Source organism: Micropterus salmoides, unplaced genomic scaffold (genome assembly GCF_014851395.1).
Source record: "Micropterus salmoides isolate LMB-PRFRI ecotype aquatic unplaced genomic scaffold, ASM1485139v1 Ms_hic_scaffold_20, whole genome shotgun sequence".
NCBI classification, from domain to species: domain Eukaryota; kingdom Metazoa; phylum Chordata; class Actinopteri; order Centrarchiformes; family Centrarchidae; genus Micropterus; species Micropterus salmoides.
Window position 1 is genome coordinate 15,865,088 of NW_024041151.1, and position 24,556 is coordinate 15,889,643.

At 40.7% G+C, this 24,556-nt stretch overlaps 1 protein-coding gene across 2 annotated transcripts in view; it reads left to right on the forward strand.

Moving 5' to 3' along the window:
• Positions 1-24,556, forward strand: part of ric1 (RIC1 homolog, RAB6A GEF complex partner 1) — a 37,476-nt gene that overhangs the window by 6,148 nt on the left and 6,772 nt on the right. Inside the window, exons 2-18 of one of the 2 annotated variants that reach the window (XM_038733381.1) lie at positions 982-1,089; positions 13,215-13,294; positions 14,354-14,461; positions 17,386-17,531; positions 17,720-17,856; positions 18,544-18,632; positions 19,471-19,559; positions 20,382-20,526; positions 20,627-20,675; positions 21,093-21,275; positions 21,359-21,571; positions 22,061-22,099; positions 22,443-22,553; positions 22,803-22,892; positions 23,011-23,171; positions 24,025-24,163; positions 24,259-24,375. In XM_038733381.1, the coding sequence (XP_038589309.1) occupies positions 982-1,089; positions 13,215-13,294; positions 14,354-14,461; positions 17,386-17,531; positions 17,720-17,856; positions 18,544-18,632; positions 19,471-19,559; positions 20,382-20,526; positions 20,627-20,675; positions 21,093-21,275; positions 21,359-21,571; positions 22,061-22,099; positions 22,443-22,553; positions 22,803-22,892; positions 23,011-23,171; positions 24,025-24,163; positions 24,259-24,375 (2,004 nt within the window). Of the gene's footprint in view, positions 1-981; positions 1,090-13,214; positions 13,295-14,353; positions 14,462-17,385; positions 17,532-17,719; positions 17,857-18,540; positions 18,633-19,470; positions 19,560-20,381; positions 20,527-20,626; positions 20,676-21,092; positions 21,276-21,358; positions 21,572-22,060; positions 22,100-22,442; positions 22,554-22,802; positions 22,893-23,010; positions 23,172-24,024; positions 24,164-24,258; positions 24,376-24,556 lie in introns of both variants that reach the window. The other variant, XM_038733379.1, reaches the window with a different exon arrangement.

The following is a 24,556-nucleotide window of genomic DNA, read 5'->3' on the forward strand; positions in this document are numbered from 1 at the left end:
TTGTTTGCTGGGCTGAGATATTTTTCAGATTAAATGACCCTCAAGGTAAGAATAGACAGTCAAAAACAACGTCAAATATCATAGCCATCTCGTTCTTTCGGAACAGAATTTGTCCTGATGTGAAATTTTGCCTTTTATTTTTTTGTTTCTTTTTTTTTAGCAAAAGAGCCAATATTCGAGGCAACGAGTGGCAACAAATCCCCTTCCAGCACACTAATTGAAAAATGCCGTTATCACTGCCAATGTTTAAAATGTAAATCAGCTGAATGGATTTTTTCATTAAGAGTAGTGTGTAGCTGTGTTTCTGTTGACTTACTTTTAGATTGCTCCAGTAGTCTCATTATTAAAGCAATTAAATGTGCAATAGCCTTTAGTTGTATTTTATGATTTTAGTTAAAATTATAGTGTAAGCGAGGGCCTAAAGAAAACTGTAGAATGCCCATTAAAATTCCCTAGAACCCAAGCTAATAATAGTCAATACAAGGCATTGTTGTCCAATAGTCCAAAACCAAAGATTCGGTTTACTATGATGGTAATAATGAGGAAAAGTAGGAATTTATCACATCTGAAAACCTAGGACCAAAAATTAATTAAACGATTAATCGATTTATCAAAATAGTTGCTGATTCATTTTCCATCAACTAATTGCAGCCTTACAAGAAAACAAGTGATCTGTGATTTTTTTTCTTCACAAAAACACTAGGGACTGTCGGATTTATAAATTTGTGCTTCAGCCATTCGGTCTTTTCTCACATGAGCTGGATTATTAAGTTGCTGTCATAAATCACACTTACATTCAAAGGTAACTTTGTTATTTGTGGGTGAAATGTAGTATGTGTATTTCAGTAGTAGTGCATATTCTGTTGTAGAAGTTGCTGTGTTTTTGTTTTTGGTTGTCATACCATGTAGTCCGATGACTGTGGCCTGCAGGATGTTTAACAGGCGCATTTTCTTTTCCATATCCCTCTTCCCTACCCACAGCCCAGTGTCTTGATAGTCAGCTATATCGAGTCTGCAAAGGCGGCGGCCCAGTTTGGTGTGTACCAGAAGGCAGAATGGAAACCAGACGACTCCATGATAGCTGTGGCGGTAAGTACACCACTCTGACATCTCATCTCATATTTACAGTTTGATTGATGCCTACTGGCCCATGTTTTGTATCATCATGCCTTGTTAGTACAAAACACTTAAAGGGAGAGTTTGCAGAAGGATTATTGATGTTTGAACTCTGCCAAACAAATACCTCCCTCCTTTCAGTGCTCACTCAGAAGCTCCGCCCCCCAAATTTCAAATCTCTGGGGTTTCTCCAGCCTTGAAACACCTCCGCCCTTTTCTGGTCACATAACTTTCTGAATGTTAATACTCTTCATACCTTTTCCTCTTTCTCGGCCATCTCTCCTTCTTCACAGTGCCTGGAGTCCAGCACATTCGTATGTGCAGGTGTATAGAACTCTCCCTTCCACTTCCATCACTCCTGTGCACCACTTGTTGCTGATTGGCTTTCATTTTCCGTTTACAGAGCCAGGGCTATGTAGGAAAACCAGATTTTTTTTTTTTCAGAGCAGACACAAACCAGAATGCTAGCAAACCGTAACAGGAAGGAAACATTTGCTGGATTTAACAAAACGTGTGTTGGATTACAATCACTTACTTTCCCCTTAAAGTACATTAATTGCATACAAAAGAAGTATTCTTGTGACTGTCATTCTCTAGAATTCACAAAGATTTTGTTGTTGACACAGAAATTGTATCCTCAAAAGTTATAAACCAATAGAAATTCAACATTATATCATAATCATATATCATCAAGCCTTGAGAAGTCAACAACACTATTATGTCTCATGTAATAAATTGAGTTTTTGTCAGATAGGCTAGTCCATTTATTATCTTTTGCCAGGAACGGTCAATTATAGTAGTCCTTCACTATTTTTTGTCAAATCATGATGGATAAAATCATTTCTTTTAATACATTTTCACCCATGCGTAATATGTGGTTGGATAACTGAGTCCACCTATGAGCAGCACCTTGAACTGTGGTGTGCCATTATACTTGTTAAAATTGATGACAGGTGGACATTGTCTTTGTAATCCTACATCCGTACAGTCTTCACCCTCCCACATCTATACAGTTCTCAAACTAGTCACGTCCCTTAGTGCAGTTGAAACATAAGCAGCTGCTTAAGCTGCCTGTGTAAGGTGTTGCTCTGACACACTAAGCCATTGGTCAGTTTTCAGGTGCTGTCGGGTCATGTGTGGTGGACTGTAATCATCTCTTATTCTCTTCCTCTCTCATTATCTCCTCTGTCATACCTGTTTGGTTTTCTTCCTGTTTTCTGTAACAGTAATGTCCTCTCTTACCCCTTTGTTGCCACTTCAATTCATTGCATGTAGAGTTTCAGTTAGTGGGTAGAAGATGCTTCACTAATTGATCTCTGACAATCGGATTTTATCAGGATCCATCTGTTGCAGAAAACCACAGAAGCAGCTTCCTTGTAACTGTGCTAGAAAGAGGAAAAAACAAAAGTGTGGCTGCACAAACAGCAGAATTTGTCCTATCCGTGCTACGATGCTAAGCTCCACATACAAGGAAGGTATTCCCGTGACAATGAGAGCGGAACTGAAACGCACTCCCTGCAGCTCGCTACATCATGTTACAGCTTCACTTTCACACCACACAGTGAGCAACAGTATTAGTGTGAAGTTAGATTTATTGAGACCTGCGAAGTGTCTTGATTGTTCACTATATTTGGTCACTCAGGGACCAATCAAAAGTGTTTAATTAACTTCAGGTTCCTCTGTCATCATAATTTATGATTTGATATGATACAGTAGCATTGACTTAACTACAGGTTTCAGATGTGTAAGAAAAGAGACTTATGTATGTACATGTACAACTCTTGAGGTTACACATTTGCTTGACGTGGATGGTCATCACTTCAGGTGTGCATCTTGCAAGTAGCTCCAGGCTTAATGCTGCATGAATGTAGTGGCCACTTACAAAACTATTGAAGCTCGACATGTGGTGCTTTAGGCAAATACTGCAGTATTTGAATCAGTAGCCTGCTACTGACTGTTTTCAGTTACTGCTAGTTAAGGTTCAATAATGGACTCCCACAGGCATAAAAAAAAAAAAAGTTGTCCCTGCACAGAACTGTGACAGACCTAACTAACTTAACTTGGTGGAGGCTCAACATGGTGCCAAGGTTAGGGAATGAACGAGGGAGCTCATTGTGTCCATAGGGTATAAAGAGGATTACAGTAAAAGTAAAGAGAGAAACAATAACATCCTGAAATTGCCTCATCACAGTAATTTTTGTTAATAAATCAGTAAAAGGCCATTGAACAAACCTTTAACATTTCAAGATAATATTTGAATTCTTCAGTTACACTTTGCTCTTTATCTGAAACGTTGTCATGCTTTGTCCTGTGCTGATCACTGCACTTTCTATCTGAGTGTGAGTCAATCAATTCAAACAGTAGTTCTTTATCGGACAGACTGGTGTTCTGTGGTTTATTGATCATGGATCTGTACATTTCAGCTTAAATCTATTAACTGTGCTATCCTAGTGGCTGGGGAACCTTTTTTGACCTATACATTGGTTATAAGGTGGGCGTCAATCACCGTTGTCCTTGAACCCTGATCTCATTCTTAACAGGTCAGACATGTGGGTGAGCTCTATACTGGGAACACATTACTGCTGTCTAAAAGGATCTTGCTACCTCAACTCTTTTGGGAGATGAACAGGGGCCTCAGTTTTTGTGTGTGTTTTGTGAATCAATACAAATGAACCCAAATGCTGAACACGATGAGGGGAGAAAACACAGCCTGTTTTCTGTTGAAGTAGTCATGAAACATCTCCATTATAGCCCCCACCTTAGGTCCACTCTCGAGAAGAACCCACAACCCAAAACAATATGCAAATGATCAGCCCTCAAAGCTTAAAAGACGAGATTTAAAAAATTCATGCTCATTGCCATGGAGATGAAATGACTATGTTCTCGCCAACATGTTTCTGTATGTAAGCCCACACAAGCTTACTGATGTTAATTTTGCCAAACCGTTCCTCCACTATCACTCCTCCAGTCGGATCATCAGATCTTTTGCAGTTCAGTTTGGTTCCCTTACCGTATCTATCAGCCATGAAAATCTAAACATGACATTAAGATAGTATTGTTTGTGATAAGCATTATTGTCAGCTTTTTTTCAGCTGTCAGTTTTTACGCCACAGTACAGGCAGATAATCAACAATCTATGTTGTTTTGAAGCATAAAGCACTTGCTATCCATGGTATATATTGACAACAGGTTTTGATACCCTCAGGGAACAGGGAGTATCTCTTAAGGCAGCAGCGTGCATCATGGCTGGATTTGTTTAGTCGTTATTTATTTTCAGGATTGGAATGTAATCTCCAGTAACGAGCCCTGTCTGTGATAAACTAATGTCTTGAAACAAACTGCGAGTTCAGAGAAGGAACAGACGGATGCAGCATCTGTTGTGTGAAACACGTTGAAGCAGACAAAGAAGTCTGAGTAGTGGTAGTGGAATCAGATTGTTTCTTTGGATGTTCATGTAAATAAACAGAAAGCTTAAAAGGACAAATGTGTGATAGGAGCTTTAACTCGGCTGCTTGTGGTCTCCTTTATTTGACAGAAAATGTTTCTCGTAATGATTATCATCTAGTTTCAGTATTCAGGCAAAGAAAAGCAGCATAGCAAGGAATATATGAGAGAGAGCGCATGATAATGAGAACTAGATGTTTAGTGATGTAATACGCTGAAAAGTAACACGCTCCACTGTTGCAAATTTGGGGCAACATATCCTGTTCTTTCTACCATTACCCATGATTGTTAGCTAAGTGTTCTGCCACTAAGGTAAATGTGTGAAGGAAGTGTCTTGTTGAAGAATCTCACACAAGGCAAGTGCCCCGAGTCAGCAGATGACTCAATCAGCTTCCAAAGGCCATGTGATCACCAACACACGGGACAACCGCCAAGACTCAGAACAGAAGCATGCAGCGTCAAAACAAACCGCACACAGAGAATTTATTCATTAGAATCATTAGTGCCCGCTGGATAAATGTGCTGCTTTGTGTTTGTGTGTGCTTGTAGCCATGCCATGCATACAAAAGTGTGTAGACTTGTACACAATGTTGGGAGGGATATAAAAGTGTTTATTAACTTTTTAATCAAACTGCAACCGTTGGATTTAACCAGTGAATTTGGCTGCTTTATACTTAAACAAAACAACAAATTGATTTAAGTGATTCAGAAACAGGGATGTAAATTAATTGTTTAGTTCAGTATTTTCCTTTTTTTTTTTTTTTTTTTTTTTTTTTATAATTTTTATGCACCTTAATCCTGCTAATCCTAGATCTTTTTGTAAACACTGCCAGGAAATACTGTCAAGGTCCCAAGGCTGTTTAGAAGTCAATGTGGCAGAGAGTGCATGTTTCTCCCAAAACACCACCTCTTCTCCTTGAAGCCATTCTGTTGAACATACTGTATCAACCAGGCTACTGCAAAGCATGCACGCTCGCACGCACACACATACACAAACGGTGGTTTATTGTCAAATTGAAAGTTACAGGATGTTTGAAGCAGAAGTTTAATCTTTCCTAACTTAAATAAGTGGAAGAAGGAAATATATTTGTACGATGATACAGTTTTCATCAGTCTGTAATAGTGTCATGTTAAATGCTTTGACTGGCAGTTCAGGTCAACACCAAAATGGCAGATTGATTGAAAATAGTGAAAACAAAACACGAAGTATTAATGAATACGAGCACAATGACCTCTTGGCCTCTTGGCGTCTGTCTCTCTCAGTCCTTCCTTTCATCGCTCCCTCTTTTAGTGAAGCCAAAGTACACATGAACGAATGCTGTGAATGTGACGGAGGTAAAACAGTAAGTCAGGCTCATTCCCAGGCCCACCCAGCCAAACACCACAGGGAGCAGGTGGAGGAGTTAAAAATACCGGGGGGCACACTTGTTCGCTCACTTTGCGAGTTTGATTCTAACTCATGACTGGTGAAAAGTATGAAATGTTAATGTGGGAATAGGCTGGCTGTACCCCGTGTGTGTTTGTATTAGTGACATGTGTTCGACCTGTTCATTTGCGTGACAAAAATGTGTATGGACTGTCCCTCCACAAATCACAAATCCCTCTTTAATGCCAACAAGGTTGCAGCCTAAATCTGAGCTGCAGCTCTAATTGTAATGAAACTCTCTATAGAGAACTGTACAAAGGAAGGAACACTGTATTCTATAGGTGGGAGGGTGGGGAGGTGGGGAGGTGATCGATACAGCATAGTACTGCGATATTTTCCGTGGGAATGTTGTATCCCTACCCAGAGGTCAAGTATTGATGTTTTATTATATATATTGTACAAGAGAATTTTACTTTTTGGTACTATAATAATAAAATCAGTTGCTTTTTCAGTCCACAAGAAAAATAATTTTCCTTTGGGCACACAATTTGAAGATGGGGGGAAAAAAAGGTAAAACAATTGTACCGAAAAATCCATTAGCTGCCTATTTATTATCTCCAAAAAGCCAAAACTCTTCTCACTCCTATTATTGTAGTTTAATTGTAGGGTGAGCAGACTTGGAGATGTCGGGGACTGCAGATCACTAAAGGCCAGCATTTGCCCAGGCAGTAGTTCTCACTTCAACTACCAGCTGTTTCCCAGATGTTTGGCTGCTCTCACACTCGTGCAGACCTTGAGGCTAACGTAATCACCCTCCTAAACCATAGCTAGGACTATCTATAGCTTGTATGAGGCCAAGAGTGCGAGAGAAACGGCTAAGAGAAACAGCTAAAGCAGAGCGAGAGGGATGGACTTATGAAGGTTCTTCAAACAGGGGAAATACTTCTTAGCATTTAGCTCTTCTTGTGTGTGTTTTGGGATCTGTCCGAGGCCAAAAAATGTTCCCACTCTGTTTTTAGACTCGCTCAGCAGCTCTCAGGAAAAGTGTTTTCACCAAGGATTTTTTATTTTTTTTGGTTACCAAGAACTGGGTGCATTTTTCTGCGGCACAGACTTAGTTCCACGTACATTATTAGCTTGCATAAATATAAGCATTGTAAGTAAAACTAAAATAGGAAGGAAAATAGGATAATAACTTAGCTTTTGTTCAGCAGGAGTCATCCAGGTGAAAGACTGTTCGCAGATTCCTGAAAATGCACAGTCAACATTTTCTGCAGCATTTTATGTTTTTCTAAACAAATGCAAGCTTCAGGTTCCTATCTCATCTTATCTCTGTTGCATACACGCGCATTCAGGATGTGGATGCATAAAAGCATCTAGTAGCTCTTGCAATAAACACAATTTTGTTGACTGCATCAGAGAGGTGTTTACTTTTTACTTTGCGTTGTGGCTCAACTGGATTAGGAGTTCTTTTCACTGAGCTCTCTCCTTGATCACACAGAGCTGGTCAGTTTTGTCTGGTTGGAAAGGGACAGTTCGGTTTTATCTGCCAGGTTGATCTAGTTTTAGAAGATTTAAAATTTCTGCACTTTTAAAATACGTTTAAGTTAACTTTGGCCATACACTTTTACTGCTCTGCTCCCTCTGACGATTTAGCCAACTGTCGCACACAATTCCTTATCTGTTGAGAAAGATGCATGACTTGAAAATAATGGCATACTAGTAAGTGATTTGTCGGTTGCTTTCCTCCCCGCTCCTGTAATCAACTCTAATGAAGAATAAACTGATAAACTCATGGAGAGGTGGATGGATTGTCTTTAGTCATCCCATGCTTCAGTCAGGACTGTCTGACAGCTGTGTGCCTGCAGTTACAGATGCACACGTGTGCATCTGCTGTTGCACGCTTGTGCCCCGTTTATACTTGTCTGCGATCCATGCTGGTAGCTCCACAGTGAACGTGTGTGTGTGTGTGTGTGTGGACCTTTTGGAGCTTGTTTAAACATGCAGAACAGAGACCTCAGTTCACTGTTACATGGTGAACAGTTTTCTGCTGATTTGCCACTTTCTCTGCAAAAACCACCGTCTTTCATTCTGCTTACAAGCCTGAACTAGAGTAGCTACCAGTCAGCTCTTTCTTCTTCATTTCTGTTTGTGTTTTTACAGCAGCATTAAATCAATCCTTTGATCCCCCCCCCCCCCCTTTTTTTTTTTTCAAATGCAGCGTCAAGTCGTAATAGTTCTTTTTAAATAGTGCCAACTGAAGAAGAGGAAGTGTTACATGAACTAAGAGAGAAGGCCCTGTTCTGCTATAGTTACATATTTTCATTTAGTTTCATTATTCTGAAACCCATTTTACATGCGTTTGGTCTCCCCTACCCCTTATTTTTTTAACCAAGGCCAACATTTTAAACTAATTAATTAGAGTTTTTTTTACTTATGTCGTTGTAGTGTGAGGACAGACCCAGAGTTTTTCTTCACGGTCTTTATTTTACGTTATGTTTAGTTGTACTCAGATTTGTATTCAATTATTTTAGCTCCATGTACCTGTAGGCATGAAATGGCATTTCCTTCTGTCCTGCTGTGCTGCTGTCACAAGATGCATCCTCAGTCTTTACTTTTGCACGTGTTCTTGTAAAAACCTTGTTTAGAAACCTAGCGTAGAAATCATAGAGCTGTGTTAACCAGGTTTCACTTAATCCCTCACTTATACTGATAAAGCCAACCAGGTTTTTTGCTTTTTTTAAATCAAATTGTGTAGTTGTTTTCAAATGTTGCCACTATGAGGAGAGAGAGAGAGATGGCCTATCATATCATGTACCAGTCCTTGATAAATCAGTGAATTAGCCACTTGAATTTAAGTTTTACAGGGAATATGTTTTGTACAGGGGGAACTCTGATTGGCATTGCGGTCCTGTATCTGCAGCGGAAACTAAGCCGGTCTTGGCGTCACTCATTTGTAGATGCATCCTATTGTAAAGGCTCTTGAAAGACTCCTGAGAGATCCACCAGCTGGTTCAGGAGCTGCAGCTTTTTGTTGCCGCTCCCATTTGTCAGAGGAGATAAAGAGAAAACTTTTTAAACTTCCCCCACTCTGAGCCCCTGGGTGCATTTTGCCTTTTGAATCTCAGTGCCTGTGTGTTTATTGGGCTTTAGTTGACAATGACTGGCTTCCTGCCCCTTCCTGTTCTTCCATCATTATCTCTGCATGTGTGAATGTAGCAAGTGAGCCAAGAGTCCCCAGAGACATGGGACACATCTCAGTTGTGGCATTCCATCCCTATGTGCCTTTCATCCACAGTTTTTCTCTCACAGGCGAGATGAGATAAGCTCATAATCTCATAGTCCCATGAAAAGATGAATGGGTGTGTGAATGCTTTCATGTATCTAGCATCATCAAACTGCAGATGAAAGGGATGCTGAAAATGGGAGACACCGATGAAGTGTGTCCTAGGTTGCCAAATAGTTTCCACACCCCTCCCCCTCTAATCTTTGATACTTCACTGAGATTCCCTGCCTCCTGAAGTGCTTTTGAAGTATAGTAGCTTGCTAGCCACACTCGCATCTGAGCCCACATGGTGCCCCTCTGGGAAAGAAGCATTGTCTGAATTTATGAAGATGTGGGTTCAATGTCAATTTTGATGCAGATTTTAGTGGATGGTCATTTATAGGGCCTGACCGATAAATCGGCTGATTTGCTAATTGCAAATAAATTGGTATCACTGTTTAGAACAGCCGATAAATGACAACTTAAAAAGAAACAGAGAGATGGATCCTTTAATCGTGTTATAAGTGTTGTCATTACATAGTTTGTCCACCAGAGAGCATGAACAATCACAAATCCAGCACAAAACACAGCAATCAGCTGACATAATCAGCTATACTTTCCTTTTAAAGCATTTATTATAACACTAAAAAAACTTTATTTTTTAACTGCATTATGTCATCTTGTCTTGGTGAGGTCTCACAACTACACATAAATGTTAGGGATAAATCTTTGTTTTTGTTTTGTGTTTCTGAAAAATAAAAGAATATCAGCCGATATATCGGAATGTAAGATTTTAAAATCCTCAAATATATCAAAATTGGTCTGTGTCTTAAATATCACACATTGGTCTGGCTCTGGTAATTTATGCATTTAATTTTCACCGAAAAAATTGTGATTTATTTTTATTTTTTTTCTTTCTGGCATCTGTACCAAACACGAACATGCTCCGTTACATCTGGAGAATATGAGTTGTAGGCCGGGGCTTCTCTGTAGCATCGCCATGCTTCATTTATAATGGCATGTTGTGACACATTTTACCTTTTTATCAAACAATTGCAGATCCTGCGAATTGAATATTGCAATTGGCTATATAGCGATTTACGATAATATTTCAGCTCATTGTAGACATAAGTAGTTTAATGCATGTAGCTGATGTGAGATATACAGTGTATCTTAAAAGGTACCTCTGCAAACAGTATGTGGGTCTCTCTTTACCAGCAAGAAAAAACTTGAAAGAGGTTGAGATTTTTGTCACACATGGACCACCACGTTGACCATGAGTGTTGTGTAACTGAAGTAAATAATGTCCTTCGATGACAGTGAATTTGTGCACGTGTGCGGTATACAATTTCATCGTGTTCAGCATCTAAACAATAACATTGTTTGCGTTCTTATTTTACCTACTGTAAAATATGGTAACTTGGTAACTAGTTTGGCATCAGCTCAGTGATTCAGTTCACCACATCTGTTAACCGTGTCATCAATTTCTGTCCTCATGAAATATTTGAGCATTAATGTTTGCACAACATTTTTGTGTCAGGAGATGCTTCGAATATTGTGCCAAAACTTTTAGATCATTCTTGGAAATTACCACAATTAAAATCAACTTTGTTATTTTTATTAATATCATCACTATACATAATTACTCCATAAATAATGTTTTAACCTCCTATGTATATTTAGGGGCTTTATTTTAACATTGAAATGTGCAATGTTCATTTTGTTGTGGGAAACAGAAGCATATAAGACGAACTTTTTCTTTTTGAAGTAGATCTCATGCATGTACTCATTTGTGGCGCTCCAAGGCGTTGTTGATGGGTTTAGCAGACCTCAGTCTGACTCTGTCCCCTCTCTGGCTCTGGCTGTTCTTTAATAGTCAAGCTTCATGTTGCTGCTGTCTTTACCTCTGGTTCGGGTTTTCTCATCACTATGGTGACATGTTGTCCTGCTACTAACAACACTGTCACCGCACTAGAAAAGTCAAGGGTTACTTCAGTACACTGCAACCAAAGATGAGCAAAACATCGCCATACATTTAAGCACAAACGAATAAAACACGACGACGAATAGTAGAATCAGGATTTGTGCCTTGAACTCAGTCTGGTTCTAGGTGGGTCTGTAGCATGACAGAAGTTTTTCTGTAGAGCCGTTGCAAAACCATAGCACATTACTGCTGACAGTGGCATTCAGATCAGGTTTCGTATCATGTTTCAGACAACAGGCTCAATTTCAGCGCACACACACACACACACACACACACACACACAGCTTCTCAGTTTCCCTGAGAGGTGTGTGTGTGTGTGTGTGCTCTTGTGTGCATGTGTGGAAAAAGCACTGTTGCAATATGGTACTTGCATACAATTATTGTACCATACGAATACCGTTTTTTTTTGTTAGTTTTTTTTTTTTTTAAACCTGTCTTGACCAGCAGCCTGGTATAGAGTATGATGAGCTGGATACCATATTATGCAAGACATATTTTACTTTAACAAGAGAGTATTAATATACTCCATTGTCGGTTTTATTATTTATTTAATTATGTATTGATTTGTCACCGGGCCGGACAAGGGGGCAGACATGGGCATGGGGGGGCACAAACATTGCACAAACAGACAGCATAGAGAAGGGGGATTGAGGGTGGGGACAACAGGGAATAGCCGAGGGAAACACCAATTGCAGAAAGCAACAAAATCTGCAATAGAACTGGGAGGGGGCTTGGAGCGGAGAAAAACAAACATAATAATAATAATAATAATAAAAAAGACAACCAGCCGAACAGCAGCAATAAACAGCTGACATAGTAAGACAACTAAGAGAAAAATGAAAACAAGAAACAGTCAAACACAAATAAGCAACACAGCACAGCCATGAGAGCTGGAATAATAACAATTAATTTAAATAAGTAACTGAAAGAAAAGCATCAAGAATAATTCTACCAGGGACAACCTAAATTTGTTTGTGTCTATGTTTGAGACTGTGTGTGTCTGTGTGGGTGAATGTGTCTGTATGTGTGTGTACGTGTGTGTGTGCGCATAAGCCTGTTAAAGAATGTAGTTGTTAGTGAGAGTGGGACGCTACGACCGTGCCGCACCAACCCCAGCAACAGGCAGGCAAGAACCCTAATAGCCAATAAGGGTGGGAGAAAAAAAAACAAATAAATAAAAATATGACTCCCAGATGCACCACGACACAAACGCGGAATACCGTATTTTGACATCATAGACGGTGTAAGCCTCTCCACAGAATGGAGCCTGAAGTGTGACAAATGTTTCTGAGCATCATTATCAGTAACAGCAGCACTTTAGACCTGCATATACAGTGGATAGAAAAAGTCTACACACCCCTGTTAAAATGCCAGGTTCTGATGATAAAATAATAACACAAAGATAAATCATGTCAGAACTTTTTCCACCTTTTAATGTGACCTATAATGTGAACAATTCAATAGAAAAACAAACTGAAATCTTCGAGGGGGAAAAATGACTAATAAAAACCTTACAATAACCTGGTTGCATAAGTGTGCACACCCTCTTATAACTGGGGATGTGGCTGTGTTCAGAATTAACCAATCCCATTCAAACTCAGGTTAACTAGAAGTCATTACACACCTGCCATCATCAGAGAGATCTCATTGTTGAAAGACATAAGTCAAGAGACGGGTACAAAAGAATTTCCAAAGCATTAGATATACCATGGAACACAGTGAAGACAGTCATCATCAAGTGGAGAAAATATGGCACAACTGTGACTTTACCAAGAACTGGACGTCCCTCCAAAATTGATGAAAAGACAAAAAGAAAACTGGTCAGGGAGGCTTCCAAGAGGCCTACTGTCCTCTCTTGCAGCCCAGAAAGGCACTGAGTGACATTCAAATAATAGAATTTTACTTTTAAATTTGCATCCCTATCCATTTTTACAGGTTCTCTTCACTTTCGCTCAAACATTTTGTGGTTATTTGTGTGTCTCTGTCTGATAATAGTTGCTGAACAACTATATATGAATTTCCTTACTCTCTGTTTTCAGACTGCTAAAGGCTACATCCTCTTGTTTGATGTGCTGGGTGGAGCGGATGACAAGTACCTCTATGAACCCGTCTATCCAAAGTGAGTGCAGCACACAAACTCTGACACAAATTGATACACACGTGCTTTGGTAAAATGAGGCTACACCATCAACAAATCATTTGCCATCATTATTATGCATGTTATATCGATCTTGAATGGGACCTCTATCTGCTGGGTCTTAAATGTGAAAACACAATATTGCAAATGCAAAACACAGCAATGCAACACTAGTTTGAAATGATCCGTTGAAACAGTGGATATCCCGATATGCAAATGACAAATTATAATGACATTGCTGCTTTTAAACAACCACATCATTAATTTAACACTTAGTGTCAACTGCTTTTTTCCCCCCCTTCTGGGATTGTTTGCTTGCTGCAGTTCGTTTCAATGTGTCAAGGTCCTCGTTATAGTGTGAAACTGAGTTTTGTTAGAAGCCAGCAGCTGTCCGTCAGTGCTGCTCGCAAAAAATGCTATTAGGAATACAAGAGCACTATACTACTAAATCCTCACATGTAGTAATAATAATAATAATAATAATAATCCTTATTTGTAGAGCACTTTTCAAAAACAAGTTACAAAGTGCTTTAACAAGTGTAAAGAAATGTGTTTGCTCATGACCAAATATGTTATAAATAACTTGCTGTGGTCCTAATGGGTGATAGAAGCAGGTTGTGAATCTCTTGCTGCTAACTGCTGCAGCTATGAATTAATTTTTAATGTGACAAATACACTACATGACCAAAAGTGTGTGGACACCCCAACATAACACCCTTATGTGATTATTCTACATCTCATTCCAAAACCATGGGGCTTTAATATGCTGCTATTACAGCCTCCACTGTTCTGGAAAGGCTTTCCAAACAGCCCCTGATCAAAAGTAAACACAAGTATGCGCATAGGGCTGTCCACATACTTCCGTTTCTGTGCTTTGTATCGTGTGTTTCACATTCCTAGACAGCATACCAGCAGAGGTCAGACAAGTCAGGACACATTCAGTGATCTCTTCAGATCAGTTACAAAAGTGTTACAATTGGGGATTTAAACAGTTTTCCTCATTCATCAGTGAAACATTTGTTTTAATGTGTTTGTGCACAGAGCAAGTCCTCGTGTGAAAGTGACCCCGGGTTATAAAGAGGAGCAATGTGCCCCTGCTCTTTCTTTAGACATGAAGAAGCCTGTGGATCTGGAGGCCCCCATCACCAGGTAGGACGAAGTCTTACTGCCTTTTTATCTCTTTCTGTGTTCCCTCTGTTGTGTCTGCCTCTCCCTTATATAGACCCCAGCTCACATTCACACTGACACATACTGGAACCACTAAAAGATATGCTCACTGTGTATCTTAATGCGAGTGGATCCTCTAAAAGAGAGAACTGTTTGTTTTTTTTTACCCTCCCCTTGTGCATAGATCCCACACTGTGTACATTTTCATTGTGCAAATAGTGTTGTAAATTCCATTAAAAGCTATGAAAAATAAAATCATGTTATCACGGCTGCAATTCAGTATCCACTGACATGGATAAATGTGTTTTGTGCATTTTAAAGCTTGTTGCCTACACAGACCTTGTGTATGTACTTATCAGTGGCCGTCGGCACACCCCCAATTTGGAGAACTAGACAGGAGTCCCAACATGGAAGCTAAGCAACATACTGCTGTGACTAGGGGCAGCAGCAAAACAATAATTTTAATCTCACAGAATACAGGAGTTGCTGGTCTGCCGCTGCCTCAATCAGTTAGTTTGTTTGTTAGTTTTGTTAGTTCCTAACCCTTTTATAACACCCAAGTCACACAATTACACGAACAAACTTACCGATTAAGGCAGCAGTAGACCAGTAACTACCATGTTCTGCGAGGTTAAAATGACCGTTTTTGTGAAAGGAGTCTGGTGGCTTTGAAGAGAGCATAACGTTGACTATACAACTGCTTTTGATTTGATCTGCTTTTTGGGGGTCCTTTTTTTTTTTTTTTTTTTTAGGTGGCTAAAATACATTCTGCAGCTGCCGCCATCCAAAGCAGTACATTGCTTAGCTTCCTTGCCAGGACTCCTGTCTGCTTTTCCAAACTGTTGGCGTGCTGACCGTCATCTACTGTATGAATTAGACTGACTATATGGTTAAGTACTTCATACAACCTAACTTAAAAAAATACCAACTATCCCTTTAAGCAGTGACGCAGTTCACCAGTGGATATTTAAAGAATGTCCCATCATTGCTGTAGTTGTTAAAACTGACCCAGCTCTTCATGTGTCTGTGAAGGGCATTTGGCTCAGAATAATGGCTTGAAACATTCTCCTCTTCCTCTCATGGAAAGTCAGCTTTGGCAGTGAGAGGTGGCTGAGGTGCAGGGGGGAAAGCTAGGCTCCTCCACTCTGTCAGTTGTAAACACAGAGGCCTGCAGAGAGAAATCCATGAATCTGCAGAGATGGAGGGGTGCTGAGAGAGTACAGTGATGGACAGATGAATAGAGGTGGGTGGAAGGGTTTAGTGATGACTGATGAAAGGAAAGGCTGACAGAAGGAACATTTTTGATTTCAGTGTCAGCTGGATGGAATCAAGTGTTGCTTGGAGCATTCAAATCAACCTCCATATTTTTTTTGGAATTTAGTATTTATTCAGATGATAATAATAATTCATTGCTCTGTGTTAGTCTGGATTATCAGTTTAATGAGATTGATTGCTCGTCGTGACTATGCTTGCTTGTTACATACTCTAAATGAGGTGTTTTTATGTTGTCTTTGCATATCAGAGTCACCCACATAAAATGATCAAATAAAGGAAAGGGAAAAGTTCTTCCCTTACTTTCTCTGAGAAGTCATGTCACCATCTTTAAATGGCTCAAGCTGATTTTTACATTTTTAAATCAGTATCACCTGCGTGAAGACAGACAATTAGTTTTCAAGCCTTTACCTGCCAGCTGTAAAATAGAAACACCCTATTGCACCCTCGAAATCTCAAAGCATTGTTAAGTGTATTGAAGTGAATCATCTTATTATTCATATAGGCCTACTGTTAGCTTGTACACAGTAAAAACATTAGATCCCTTGTTCATATGGAGCATAGAAGCTTGTGGTGGTTTGAATGAGGTTTTCTAAAGCCTAGTCCACAAATTATAATGCTACTGATTTGAAGAAATGACAATAAGGTCAAGGAAGAGCACAAAGTGTATGGTCTAGACCTGCTCTGTATGAAAAGTGCTATGAGATAACTGTTGTTGTGAATTGGCGCTATATAAATAAAATTGAATTGGAAGAACACTGGAGTCTGTTAGATAAGAGCCGGTGTCTGCTGCCTCCTTGTTTTCTCCTTTGAGGTGGTCCACCAGTCTTTGCTAATTTCAATTCTTTCTTAGTTTCTTTCCTTCTACTTCTTCACAGTCCCTGCCATCTCCTCCACATCCTCCAACTTGACATCTTTGTTTGCCGAGTGAGAAGAACTGTCACTCCACCAGCTTTCTGCTAAACTTTCTTTTTTGTCCATATTTTTGTTTGCCTTGTGTTTGTATTGTCTGCATCTTTCATGTCCTTGTGATGATCTGTCACATCTCCCTCCACTGTCTGGTACTTGACAGAGATTATAGGGTAGTCAACTGAATGAAAGCACTCTGTTGGCATTTCACAGGCGCAGCTTGATTGTGCAGGAGATGAGTGGGCGTCTCCTGCTGTGAAGCTGCAGTAAAAGTCGTTTTGCCTGCTTCACAGTGAAAGTCCGCTGTGGTTCTCTTGCTTTCTTTTCTTTCTTTCTGACTCTCGCGTTTCTCCTTTTGGTTGTCCCATTGTGCTGTCTTCAGTCTTAGACCTCATACTTTTTGGAAGACAATGAAGCGCTTTACACACACACACACACACACACACTGTTTGTTCCCTTGTGTATAAGAGTACAGTGCAACTTGGCATGGGCAGCTATGTGGCCTCATCACAGCTGGCCAGTAAAAGTTTCAGGCTTCACTCAGAGGGCACAGCTGGATGATGACTAGTCCACTGTTTCCTAACACTCTGCTGTATGTTATCTTGTTCTCACCCTTCCTACCTGCTGCCCCCGCCTGTTTTCTTTTACTACCTCCTCCACATTTTTTTCTCTCCTTTCGTTTGAACCTTAATGTTCATGTCTGCATTTCTTCTTCTTCCCACCAGTCTGCAGTCCCTCCAGGAGGACTTATTGGTGTGTACCGCAGACGGCTACCTCCATGTGCTGCACTGGGACGGGCTAGGCAGCAACGGACGCAAGGCCATCTGCCTCACTACAATCCCCTTCTCGCTAGACCTGCAGTCTGCTCGAGGTTAGAGAAAACCTGCACACACACAGCTAAACACAGGAGAAGAGAGCAGACGTGATTCTAGTTAACAGTGTAAACAGAGGTGTCCGATCATCTGCAAATGTTTGGAAATAAATTATAAATAAAACGTTAACTACCTCAGATTCAGTCCGCATGTTGCATAGAATACTTCATCCTCTGCATGTGTGTAGGTGGCCCCTCTCTGGACCTGGAGGGTGAGTATATCCATTGTATGGAGTACTGTGTGACCCTGGACGGCTTTGCTGTGGTACTGAGTGACGGACGCCTGGGCTTTATCACACCACTCAGCAACACCATCACCACAGATGTAAGAACACTTTACAACACGGACACATTTTACTAAAGGTCAAACTAGGGATCCAAACCCAGATAATGATAAAAATGTATAATAGTTATGGCATTCAAAAGCTAATGAAACTTGCAGCCAGCCTTATTCCATTAATATCAGCATATGACATCACCTGATCACATGACAGGAAAAAACCCTGATTGTTTACTGATTTTTCTGTTTTGTAATGATAACCAGGCCTTTGTTTCTGTAGATAAGTCAAATGTTCTGCTTTTGAGTAGGTACAGTAATGGAATCTGTTATCTAGCCATATTCTGGGTATTTGTGGAAGATCTCTTTGAGTATCGGTTAAGGAACAGAAATAAAGTCCAACAGTAGATAAATGGAGGCAAAGTGAACAACTGTGTTTTAAGGTAGGTGAGAGGTCCTTTCTGGTTTCAGTTTAATTTAATGATGTGAGCAACCTCAGTTTTCCTTAAGAAGAGAGACTCACAGAACATGTGGAAAGTGAAATCTGTGACCAAGCAGGCTGCTCATACTGTGTCTTTATTCTCTGCTGTAGAGTTTCATTTAGATTTTGAAATATTAGTGATGTGTTGAAAAGAAATGGCAGTTTAAACACACTCTGCTGACCTACAACTGACATCATACACACATTCAGTTACTTGTAAATCATAAAGGTGTGTGTGTGTGTGTGTCCAGCAGCTGCAGGGTGTCTGGGCAGCAGACGTGACTGATGGCACCTGTGTGGCTGTCAACAACAAGTATAGACTGATGGCCTTTGGCTGTGCCAGGTACGCATCTGCAACCTTCTCTCAGTCCGTATCTTTACAATACAGTGACAGGAAGAACCCTTAGGTGTGTGTTTGTTTTGCATCCGTGTGTCACAGAGATTGATTGTGTGTCTATGTGGTGTATGTCCAGTGTGAGAATGTGTCAGTTTGTGTTTGCCGAGGCCTACCTAGCGTGTGCTTGTGCAATCTGCCAGGTCGGCAGGAATTTCTCTTCCTCATTGTTCCCTTCTCTCCTCCCCCACTTCACTGAAATATGGGCACACACACTGTGTTAGAGATCTGTATTTAATTATTACTCAAACAATCCTTTGCAGACTATAAGAGAAAGACTGGCTCTCTGTACAAGGAGGAAACACAGTGCTATGATAATTATTTGTGGCAATGTTACATTCTTTTCATCTGAGTCTTTTGTACATTGTTGGAATACACCTATTGAAAACACCTTTCGAGATAGAAGTTCTTCTTTACTCTGATGCAGATCGCTGTGATTTTTACCACTGAGTGAGCAAGAGGTCAACTAACATGTCTGTAGACTGAAGAAGATTTAAGCCCCTGTGATTAATCAATTACAATTGCACGCAACACAAAGTGTGCCCTCTATTGTATTGTTGGTGTAGAGTTATGTGCATGTGTGTGTTCATATGTGCACTCGCCTGGGCAGACATGCAGGAAGTTCAAAGCACAGACGTGTAGCTTGGAGCTATTTCTCCAAATGACAGCCATGGGTCACTTGCACTGAAGCAGCATTCTGATCCTTGATGCAGCTGTTTTGATTGGGAGCTCATACTCCCGCAGGCCACAAGTTATGGCCGTTAAAGTGTGTTTGTTTTCATTGCAGTGGCACAGTGATGGTGTACATGATAGACACCACGACAGGATCCATGCAGCTTTCCCACAAACTGGAGCTCACCCCAAAACACTACCCAGGTATCACCCATATGCCCCACATATCTCTCTCTCTCTCTCTCACTCGCTCACTCGCTCACTCTCTCACTCTCTCTCTCTCTCTCTCTCTCTCTCTCTCTCTCTCTCTCTCTCTCTCTCTCTTTTCCACCTCTTCGTCTCTGTGGCATACAACTACACAAATTCCTCTTTGAGACAATTTGCATTCTCTCTCTCTCTCTCTCTCTTTTCTTTCGCACACATGCCTCTGTAGTTCTCATCTGTTTTGGTCCAACTCCTGTGATGAGATCTAAAGCCATAGCTCCCCCTAGTGGGGAGGAGTGCCCTTTAGGCCCATCAACATACTAGGAACAAATCAGTCTGTTTCTCTTCTAGCTGTACAATGCAGATGTTAGCACTACTATTAGAACACCTGGCATGGTATCAAACACACAGAGACAATGCACAGGATTATTTTGTCTGACACACAGAGTTCTTCTCCAGGTTGGAGGTGGGTACAAAAACAGGTTATTATGTAGCTTGCATGCTGGAAGAAGGAAAGCATGCCTGCATTTCAAAACACTTTGCTCAGCTACTGCGAGCTGAGCAAACATTAATGAGCTTAATGCACCCATGAAGAAGATAATATTCTAACATATTCATATTCTTATTCACTGCAATGTGTGTGAGAAAGAATGTTTCACAATGTTCACAGGTTATCCTGTGATAAAGAAGAGCACAAAATAATGTTATGTAAATATGTAAAAAAATAAATAAATAATACATGTATATAATAGTATTTACAGTACAGCTATACCAAAAACTTTCTGGGCCCTTATAATGTCCCTGCATTATTTGCCTGTTCAGACATCTATAACAAGACAGGCCCAGTCAAGCTGATCTGCTGGTCACCTGACTACAGCGTTGCCATGGTTACATGGGAGTGTGGCGGCCTCTCGCTGTGGAGTGTCTTTGGAGCTCACCTTATCTGCACTCTGGGAGAGGACTTTGCGTAGGTGGACACACACACATATTCACTCATACACACTGCAATTTAATGCAAATTCATTCAACCTTTTTTTCGTCTTTGTACCTCTGTGTCCTCCCCTCAGGTATCGTTCTGATGGTACCAAGAAGGACCCCATTAAAATCAGCTCTATGGTAAGTGGATTTATTTCATACTGTCTACATTTTAATGATTTTTTGATTTGTAAACCTCATTCAACAGATTTAGGGTTACAGTGGTCATTAAAGTAATTGAAATAATTGTAAATACTGACAGCGAGTTGGAAAAGTTGACACCAGAGATGTTGTGATTAGGTAAGATCCACTACCTACTTAACGCTGTTGTTTACAAGCACATTGCTATTCAATGTGCACATTGCTATTCAATGTGCTTGTAACAGAGGTAACACTCAGGCCGCTGTGTAACCATCAGTCAATTCTGTCCTAAAGCATTTTCTTCATTACAGCTTTTATTGTGCAAATTTAAATTCTTCTTAAGTTTGCCTGTTAAATGTAAAAAATATATTTGTTACCATTGTGCATACTGACTGACTTGCACACTGCCCTTTCCAGAGCTGGGGAGCAGAGGGCTACCACCTCTGGGTGCTCCCTATCAAACAGGAGAGGAGAAGGCAGGAGGAGCAGCAGCAGCAACAGGAGGAGGAGGAGATGGTCACACCTCCTCCCTCCTCCCTGCAGGCTGGCATACTGCAGTTTCACTTCATCAAGAGTGCCCTCACAGTCAACCCGTGCACGGTGAGAGGAAACATATTGTCAGCATTGTGAATACACACACATTAAATATTCATGCTCTGATTGCCCCTCTTTCGTCTGTACAGAGTAACCAGGAGCAGGTGTTGCTCCATGGTGAGGACCGCCTCTACCTGACCTGTGGTGACCCAGCGCAGGTCAACAGCACCTCTGACACACATCCGCACACACACTTGCACCCGCGTGACGGCAGTCCGCTGCACCATCCCCCCAACCCCGACTCCTCTCTCTCTCAGGGACTCAGCACTTTACTGGGACACAAGCACTGGCACGTGGTCCAGGTAAGGATGCGCAGTCGTCACACTTAGTTAGGAGGGATTTATGCAAAAGTGATATAGGTTTTGAAATATTTCTTGGTATCCACATGTCCAAAATGCCACCTGTATTGCACAAACAGGCCGTCTTTGTAGATTCAGCAACAGGCTTTCAGGGCTGCAAAGATTATTTTCATTGATGATTAATCTGCCAATTTTTTAATTATTATTATTTAATTAATAATTTGGTCTGCACAACACAGTAAAAAATACCTATCACAATTTCCTACAGCCCATAGGTATCTCTTGTTTAGTCCAAACAACAACCCACAACTCCAAAATTTTAAAATGTTTTATTAGTTTTTCAAAATGTATGAAACAAGTACAACAAATGGCTCCGTAGTTCTCAAACTGGAGCCATAGAACTTCTTCAGGGGGGCTGTGGATAGCCGTTCAATGGATATGATACACAGTTGATCATCTTGTATTTCTCATAGTATTTTTGTATTCCTCTAGATCCACAGCACATACCTAGAGAGCAACTGGCCTATCCGGGTAAGTGTGGGAATGTGGTAATGTTAACCAACATTAATTAGGCTTATGTGTGCTCAGAGATATCCTTGCGTTTACAAAGCAGTGATGTTTACAAAGTAAACTCGTTATGCCGTATTCACAAGTGTATGTAAAGTCGAATTATCTGGCGCAAAAATCTACATATTAAGTATATATGTAGTCCAATAAATGATGACAAACAAACTTGACTGGTCAATATGCCAGTATACTGATAGTCATTGAAAGATCTAGTGTTTAGTCTTGTTTGTATTCCGTACCAATATGGACGACTGTGTGTGTGTGTGTGTGTGTGTGTGTTTTTGTGTGTATATACATGTGTGTACAGTTTGCAGCCATAGACACAGCAGGCCAGTGCATGGCTGTAGCAGGGAGGCGGGGCTTTGCACACTACTCCTTATTCACAAGAAAATGGAAGCTGTTTGGAAATATCACTCAGGTATGTGACATTATAGACTGGAAGATAAATATCAAAATGTAACACTCTCTAACGGCTTCAGTAAAATTATCAGTGGTGACTGGAAGGTGTTACCTCATGTCTGTAATTATCTCTACTTGCCAGAAAATACTTGGTGTAGTACAAGTCATCATATAGTCTGCACATGCTAGCTACCCAATCACAATCTATAATTTGGAAGGAAATGTTTAAAAAACATTTAAATGTGATTGTGTTTGAATTTCTCTGCAGGAGCAGAACATGACAGTGACGGGAGGTCTGGCTTGGTGGAACGACTTTGTGGTGGTGGCCTGTTACAATTTTATAGACCAGCAAGAGCAGGTGAGACTGAAGCACCACTTCCTTCGCCATTGTTTCTCATGACTCCCACACTTTCTTTCCATTCATCATGATTCTAATTGTGTTTGTCTCATTGCAATGTTCCCTCGGTTGACAATAGTTGAGGCTCTATCAACGCTCATCCAACCTGGACAACGCCTTTGCATCGGTCACTAAGCTACACTCAGACACTCTGCTGCTCAACGTCTTCAGAGACATGGTCATCCTGTTCAGAGCCGACTGCTCCATCTGCCTCTACAGCATAGAGAGGAGGTCTGACAGGTGGGCTCCTGCGTACGCACATTACGCCTCCAGTCTTCACTTCAGAACTCCATAGCGCTCACTATCAAATGTCTGACATGAATCTTTTGAAGCACAGTCTCATTTGTTTGCATTGCGCCAGGTTTGTCCAATTCTGTCCTGTAGTTTTTTACTTGGAACATATTTGCTTTCCCGTGCTTTTTAAGAGTAAACCTTTGTTTACCCACTGTTTTAGCAATTCTTTTGTGGAGTGAGGATTCCTCACATCAAAAATTCAAATTCTGAGCACTCAAAAGAAATTCTAGTACTACTAAGAGACGACAACATCTTTTCTTAGCACAGTTTCTTTCTTTCACACACTCTAGCAGCAGGGGAATTCCTGGCACTAGTAGTTACAAGTCTTAGGTAACCGGGTTGCTCAGCCACATTTTCCCTTGGGAAAAGAAGCTTTTAGTAAAAGATGTGAAACCCATCACATGAAGGAACTCTGCCTCAGCTTTATGTCTGGCCGAGATCAGTGATTGTTTTTAATGAACATGTTTGGCCAGCCTCTGAAACTTAAAGGGGACGTGTGGAGTTTTCATTGGCCTCTAGCGCTGAGGTTTCAGATTGCAGCCACTACCTTTCCAAGCATGCACTCCTGCGTGTACTGAAGCTAATGAGCAAGACAACACGGAGGCCGGAACACCAGAAACGGCGTCACAAAAAATGCAGGGAACTCTATAAACTCCCACTGCAACGTTATAGTACTATTTCTATCAGCTTTATGTTGAAGTTATCCATGCTCTATTAGTATGACAGTTAGACTGTCTGTTTTGGAAGTCATGATTTTGGCTTATGCTTATAGTAAGTTTACCTCTATTTTATGCTCCAGTCCACACCCAACAGCCAGTGTGGAGTTGTTGCAGGAGGTGTCGATGTCTCGCTACATCCCTCACCCTGCCCTCGTGGTCTCTGTCACACTCACCTCTGTGCGCACAGAGACTGGCATCACATTGAAAGCCCCGCAGCAGGTAACAGAGGAACACACACAAACACACACAATCTAAACCTATACTGTCTCTATAGGTGCATGTGCATTCTTGTTTTATATGTGCGTCTGTCTCAGGCCTGCATGGCAGAGAGCATCATGTTGAACCTGGCAGGCCAGTTGATCATGCTGCAGAGGGACCGTTCAGGGCCGCAGGTTCGAGAGAAGGAGACACCTGCCAACAACAAGAAGCTGGTGAGTTCAAACACCTCCATTGGATTTTCTGAATTTTAACTTTTCAACCGCGTTCAACTGTATTCACAAAACTTTGTCAGAAACAAAATATTGTCCCTTGGTTTGCAGAATATTCCATTCATCATAATCATGCAAATAAACAGTAAACACTCTGAAATCTCTTAATCAGTTTTCGATTTCC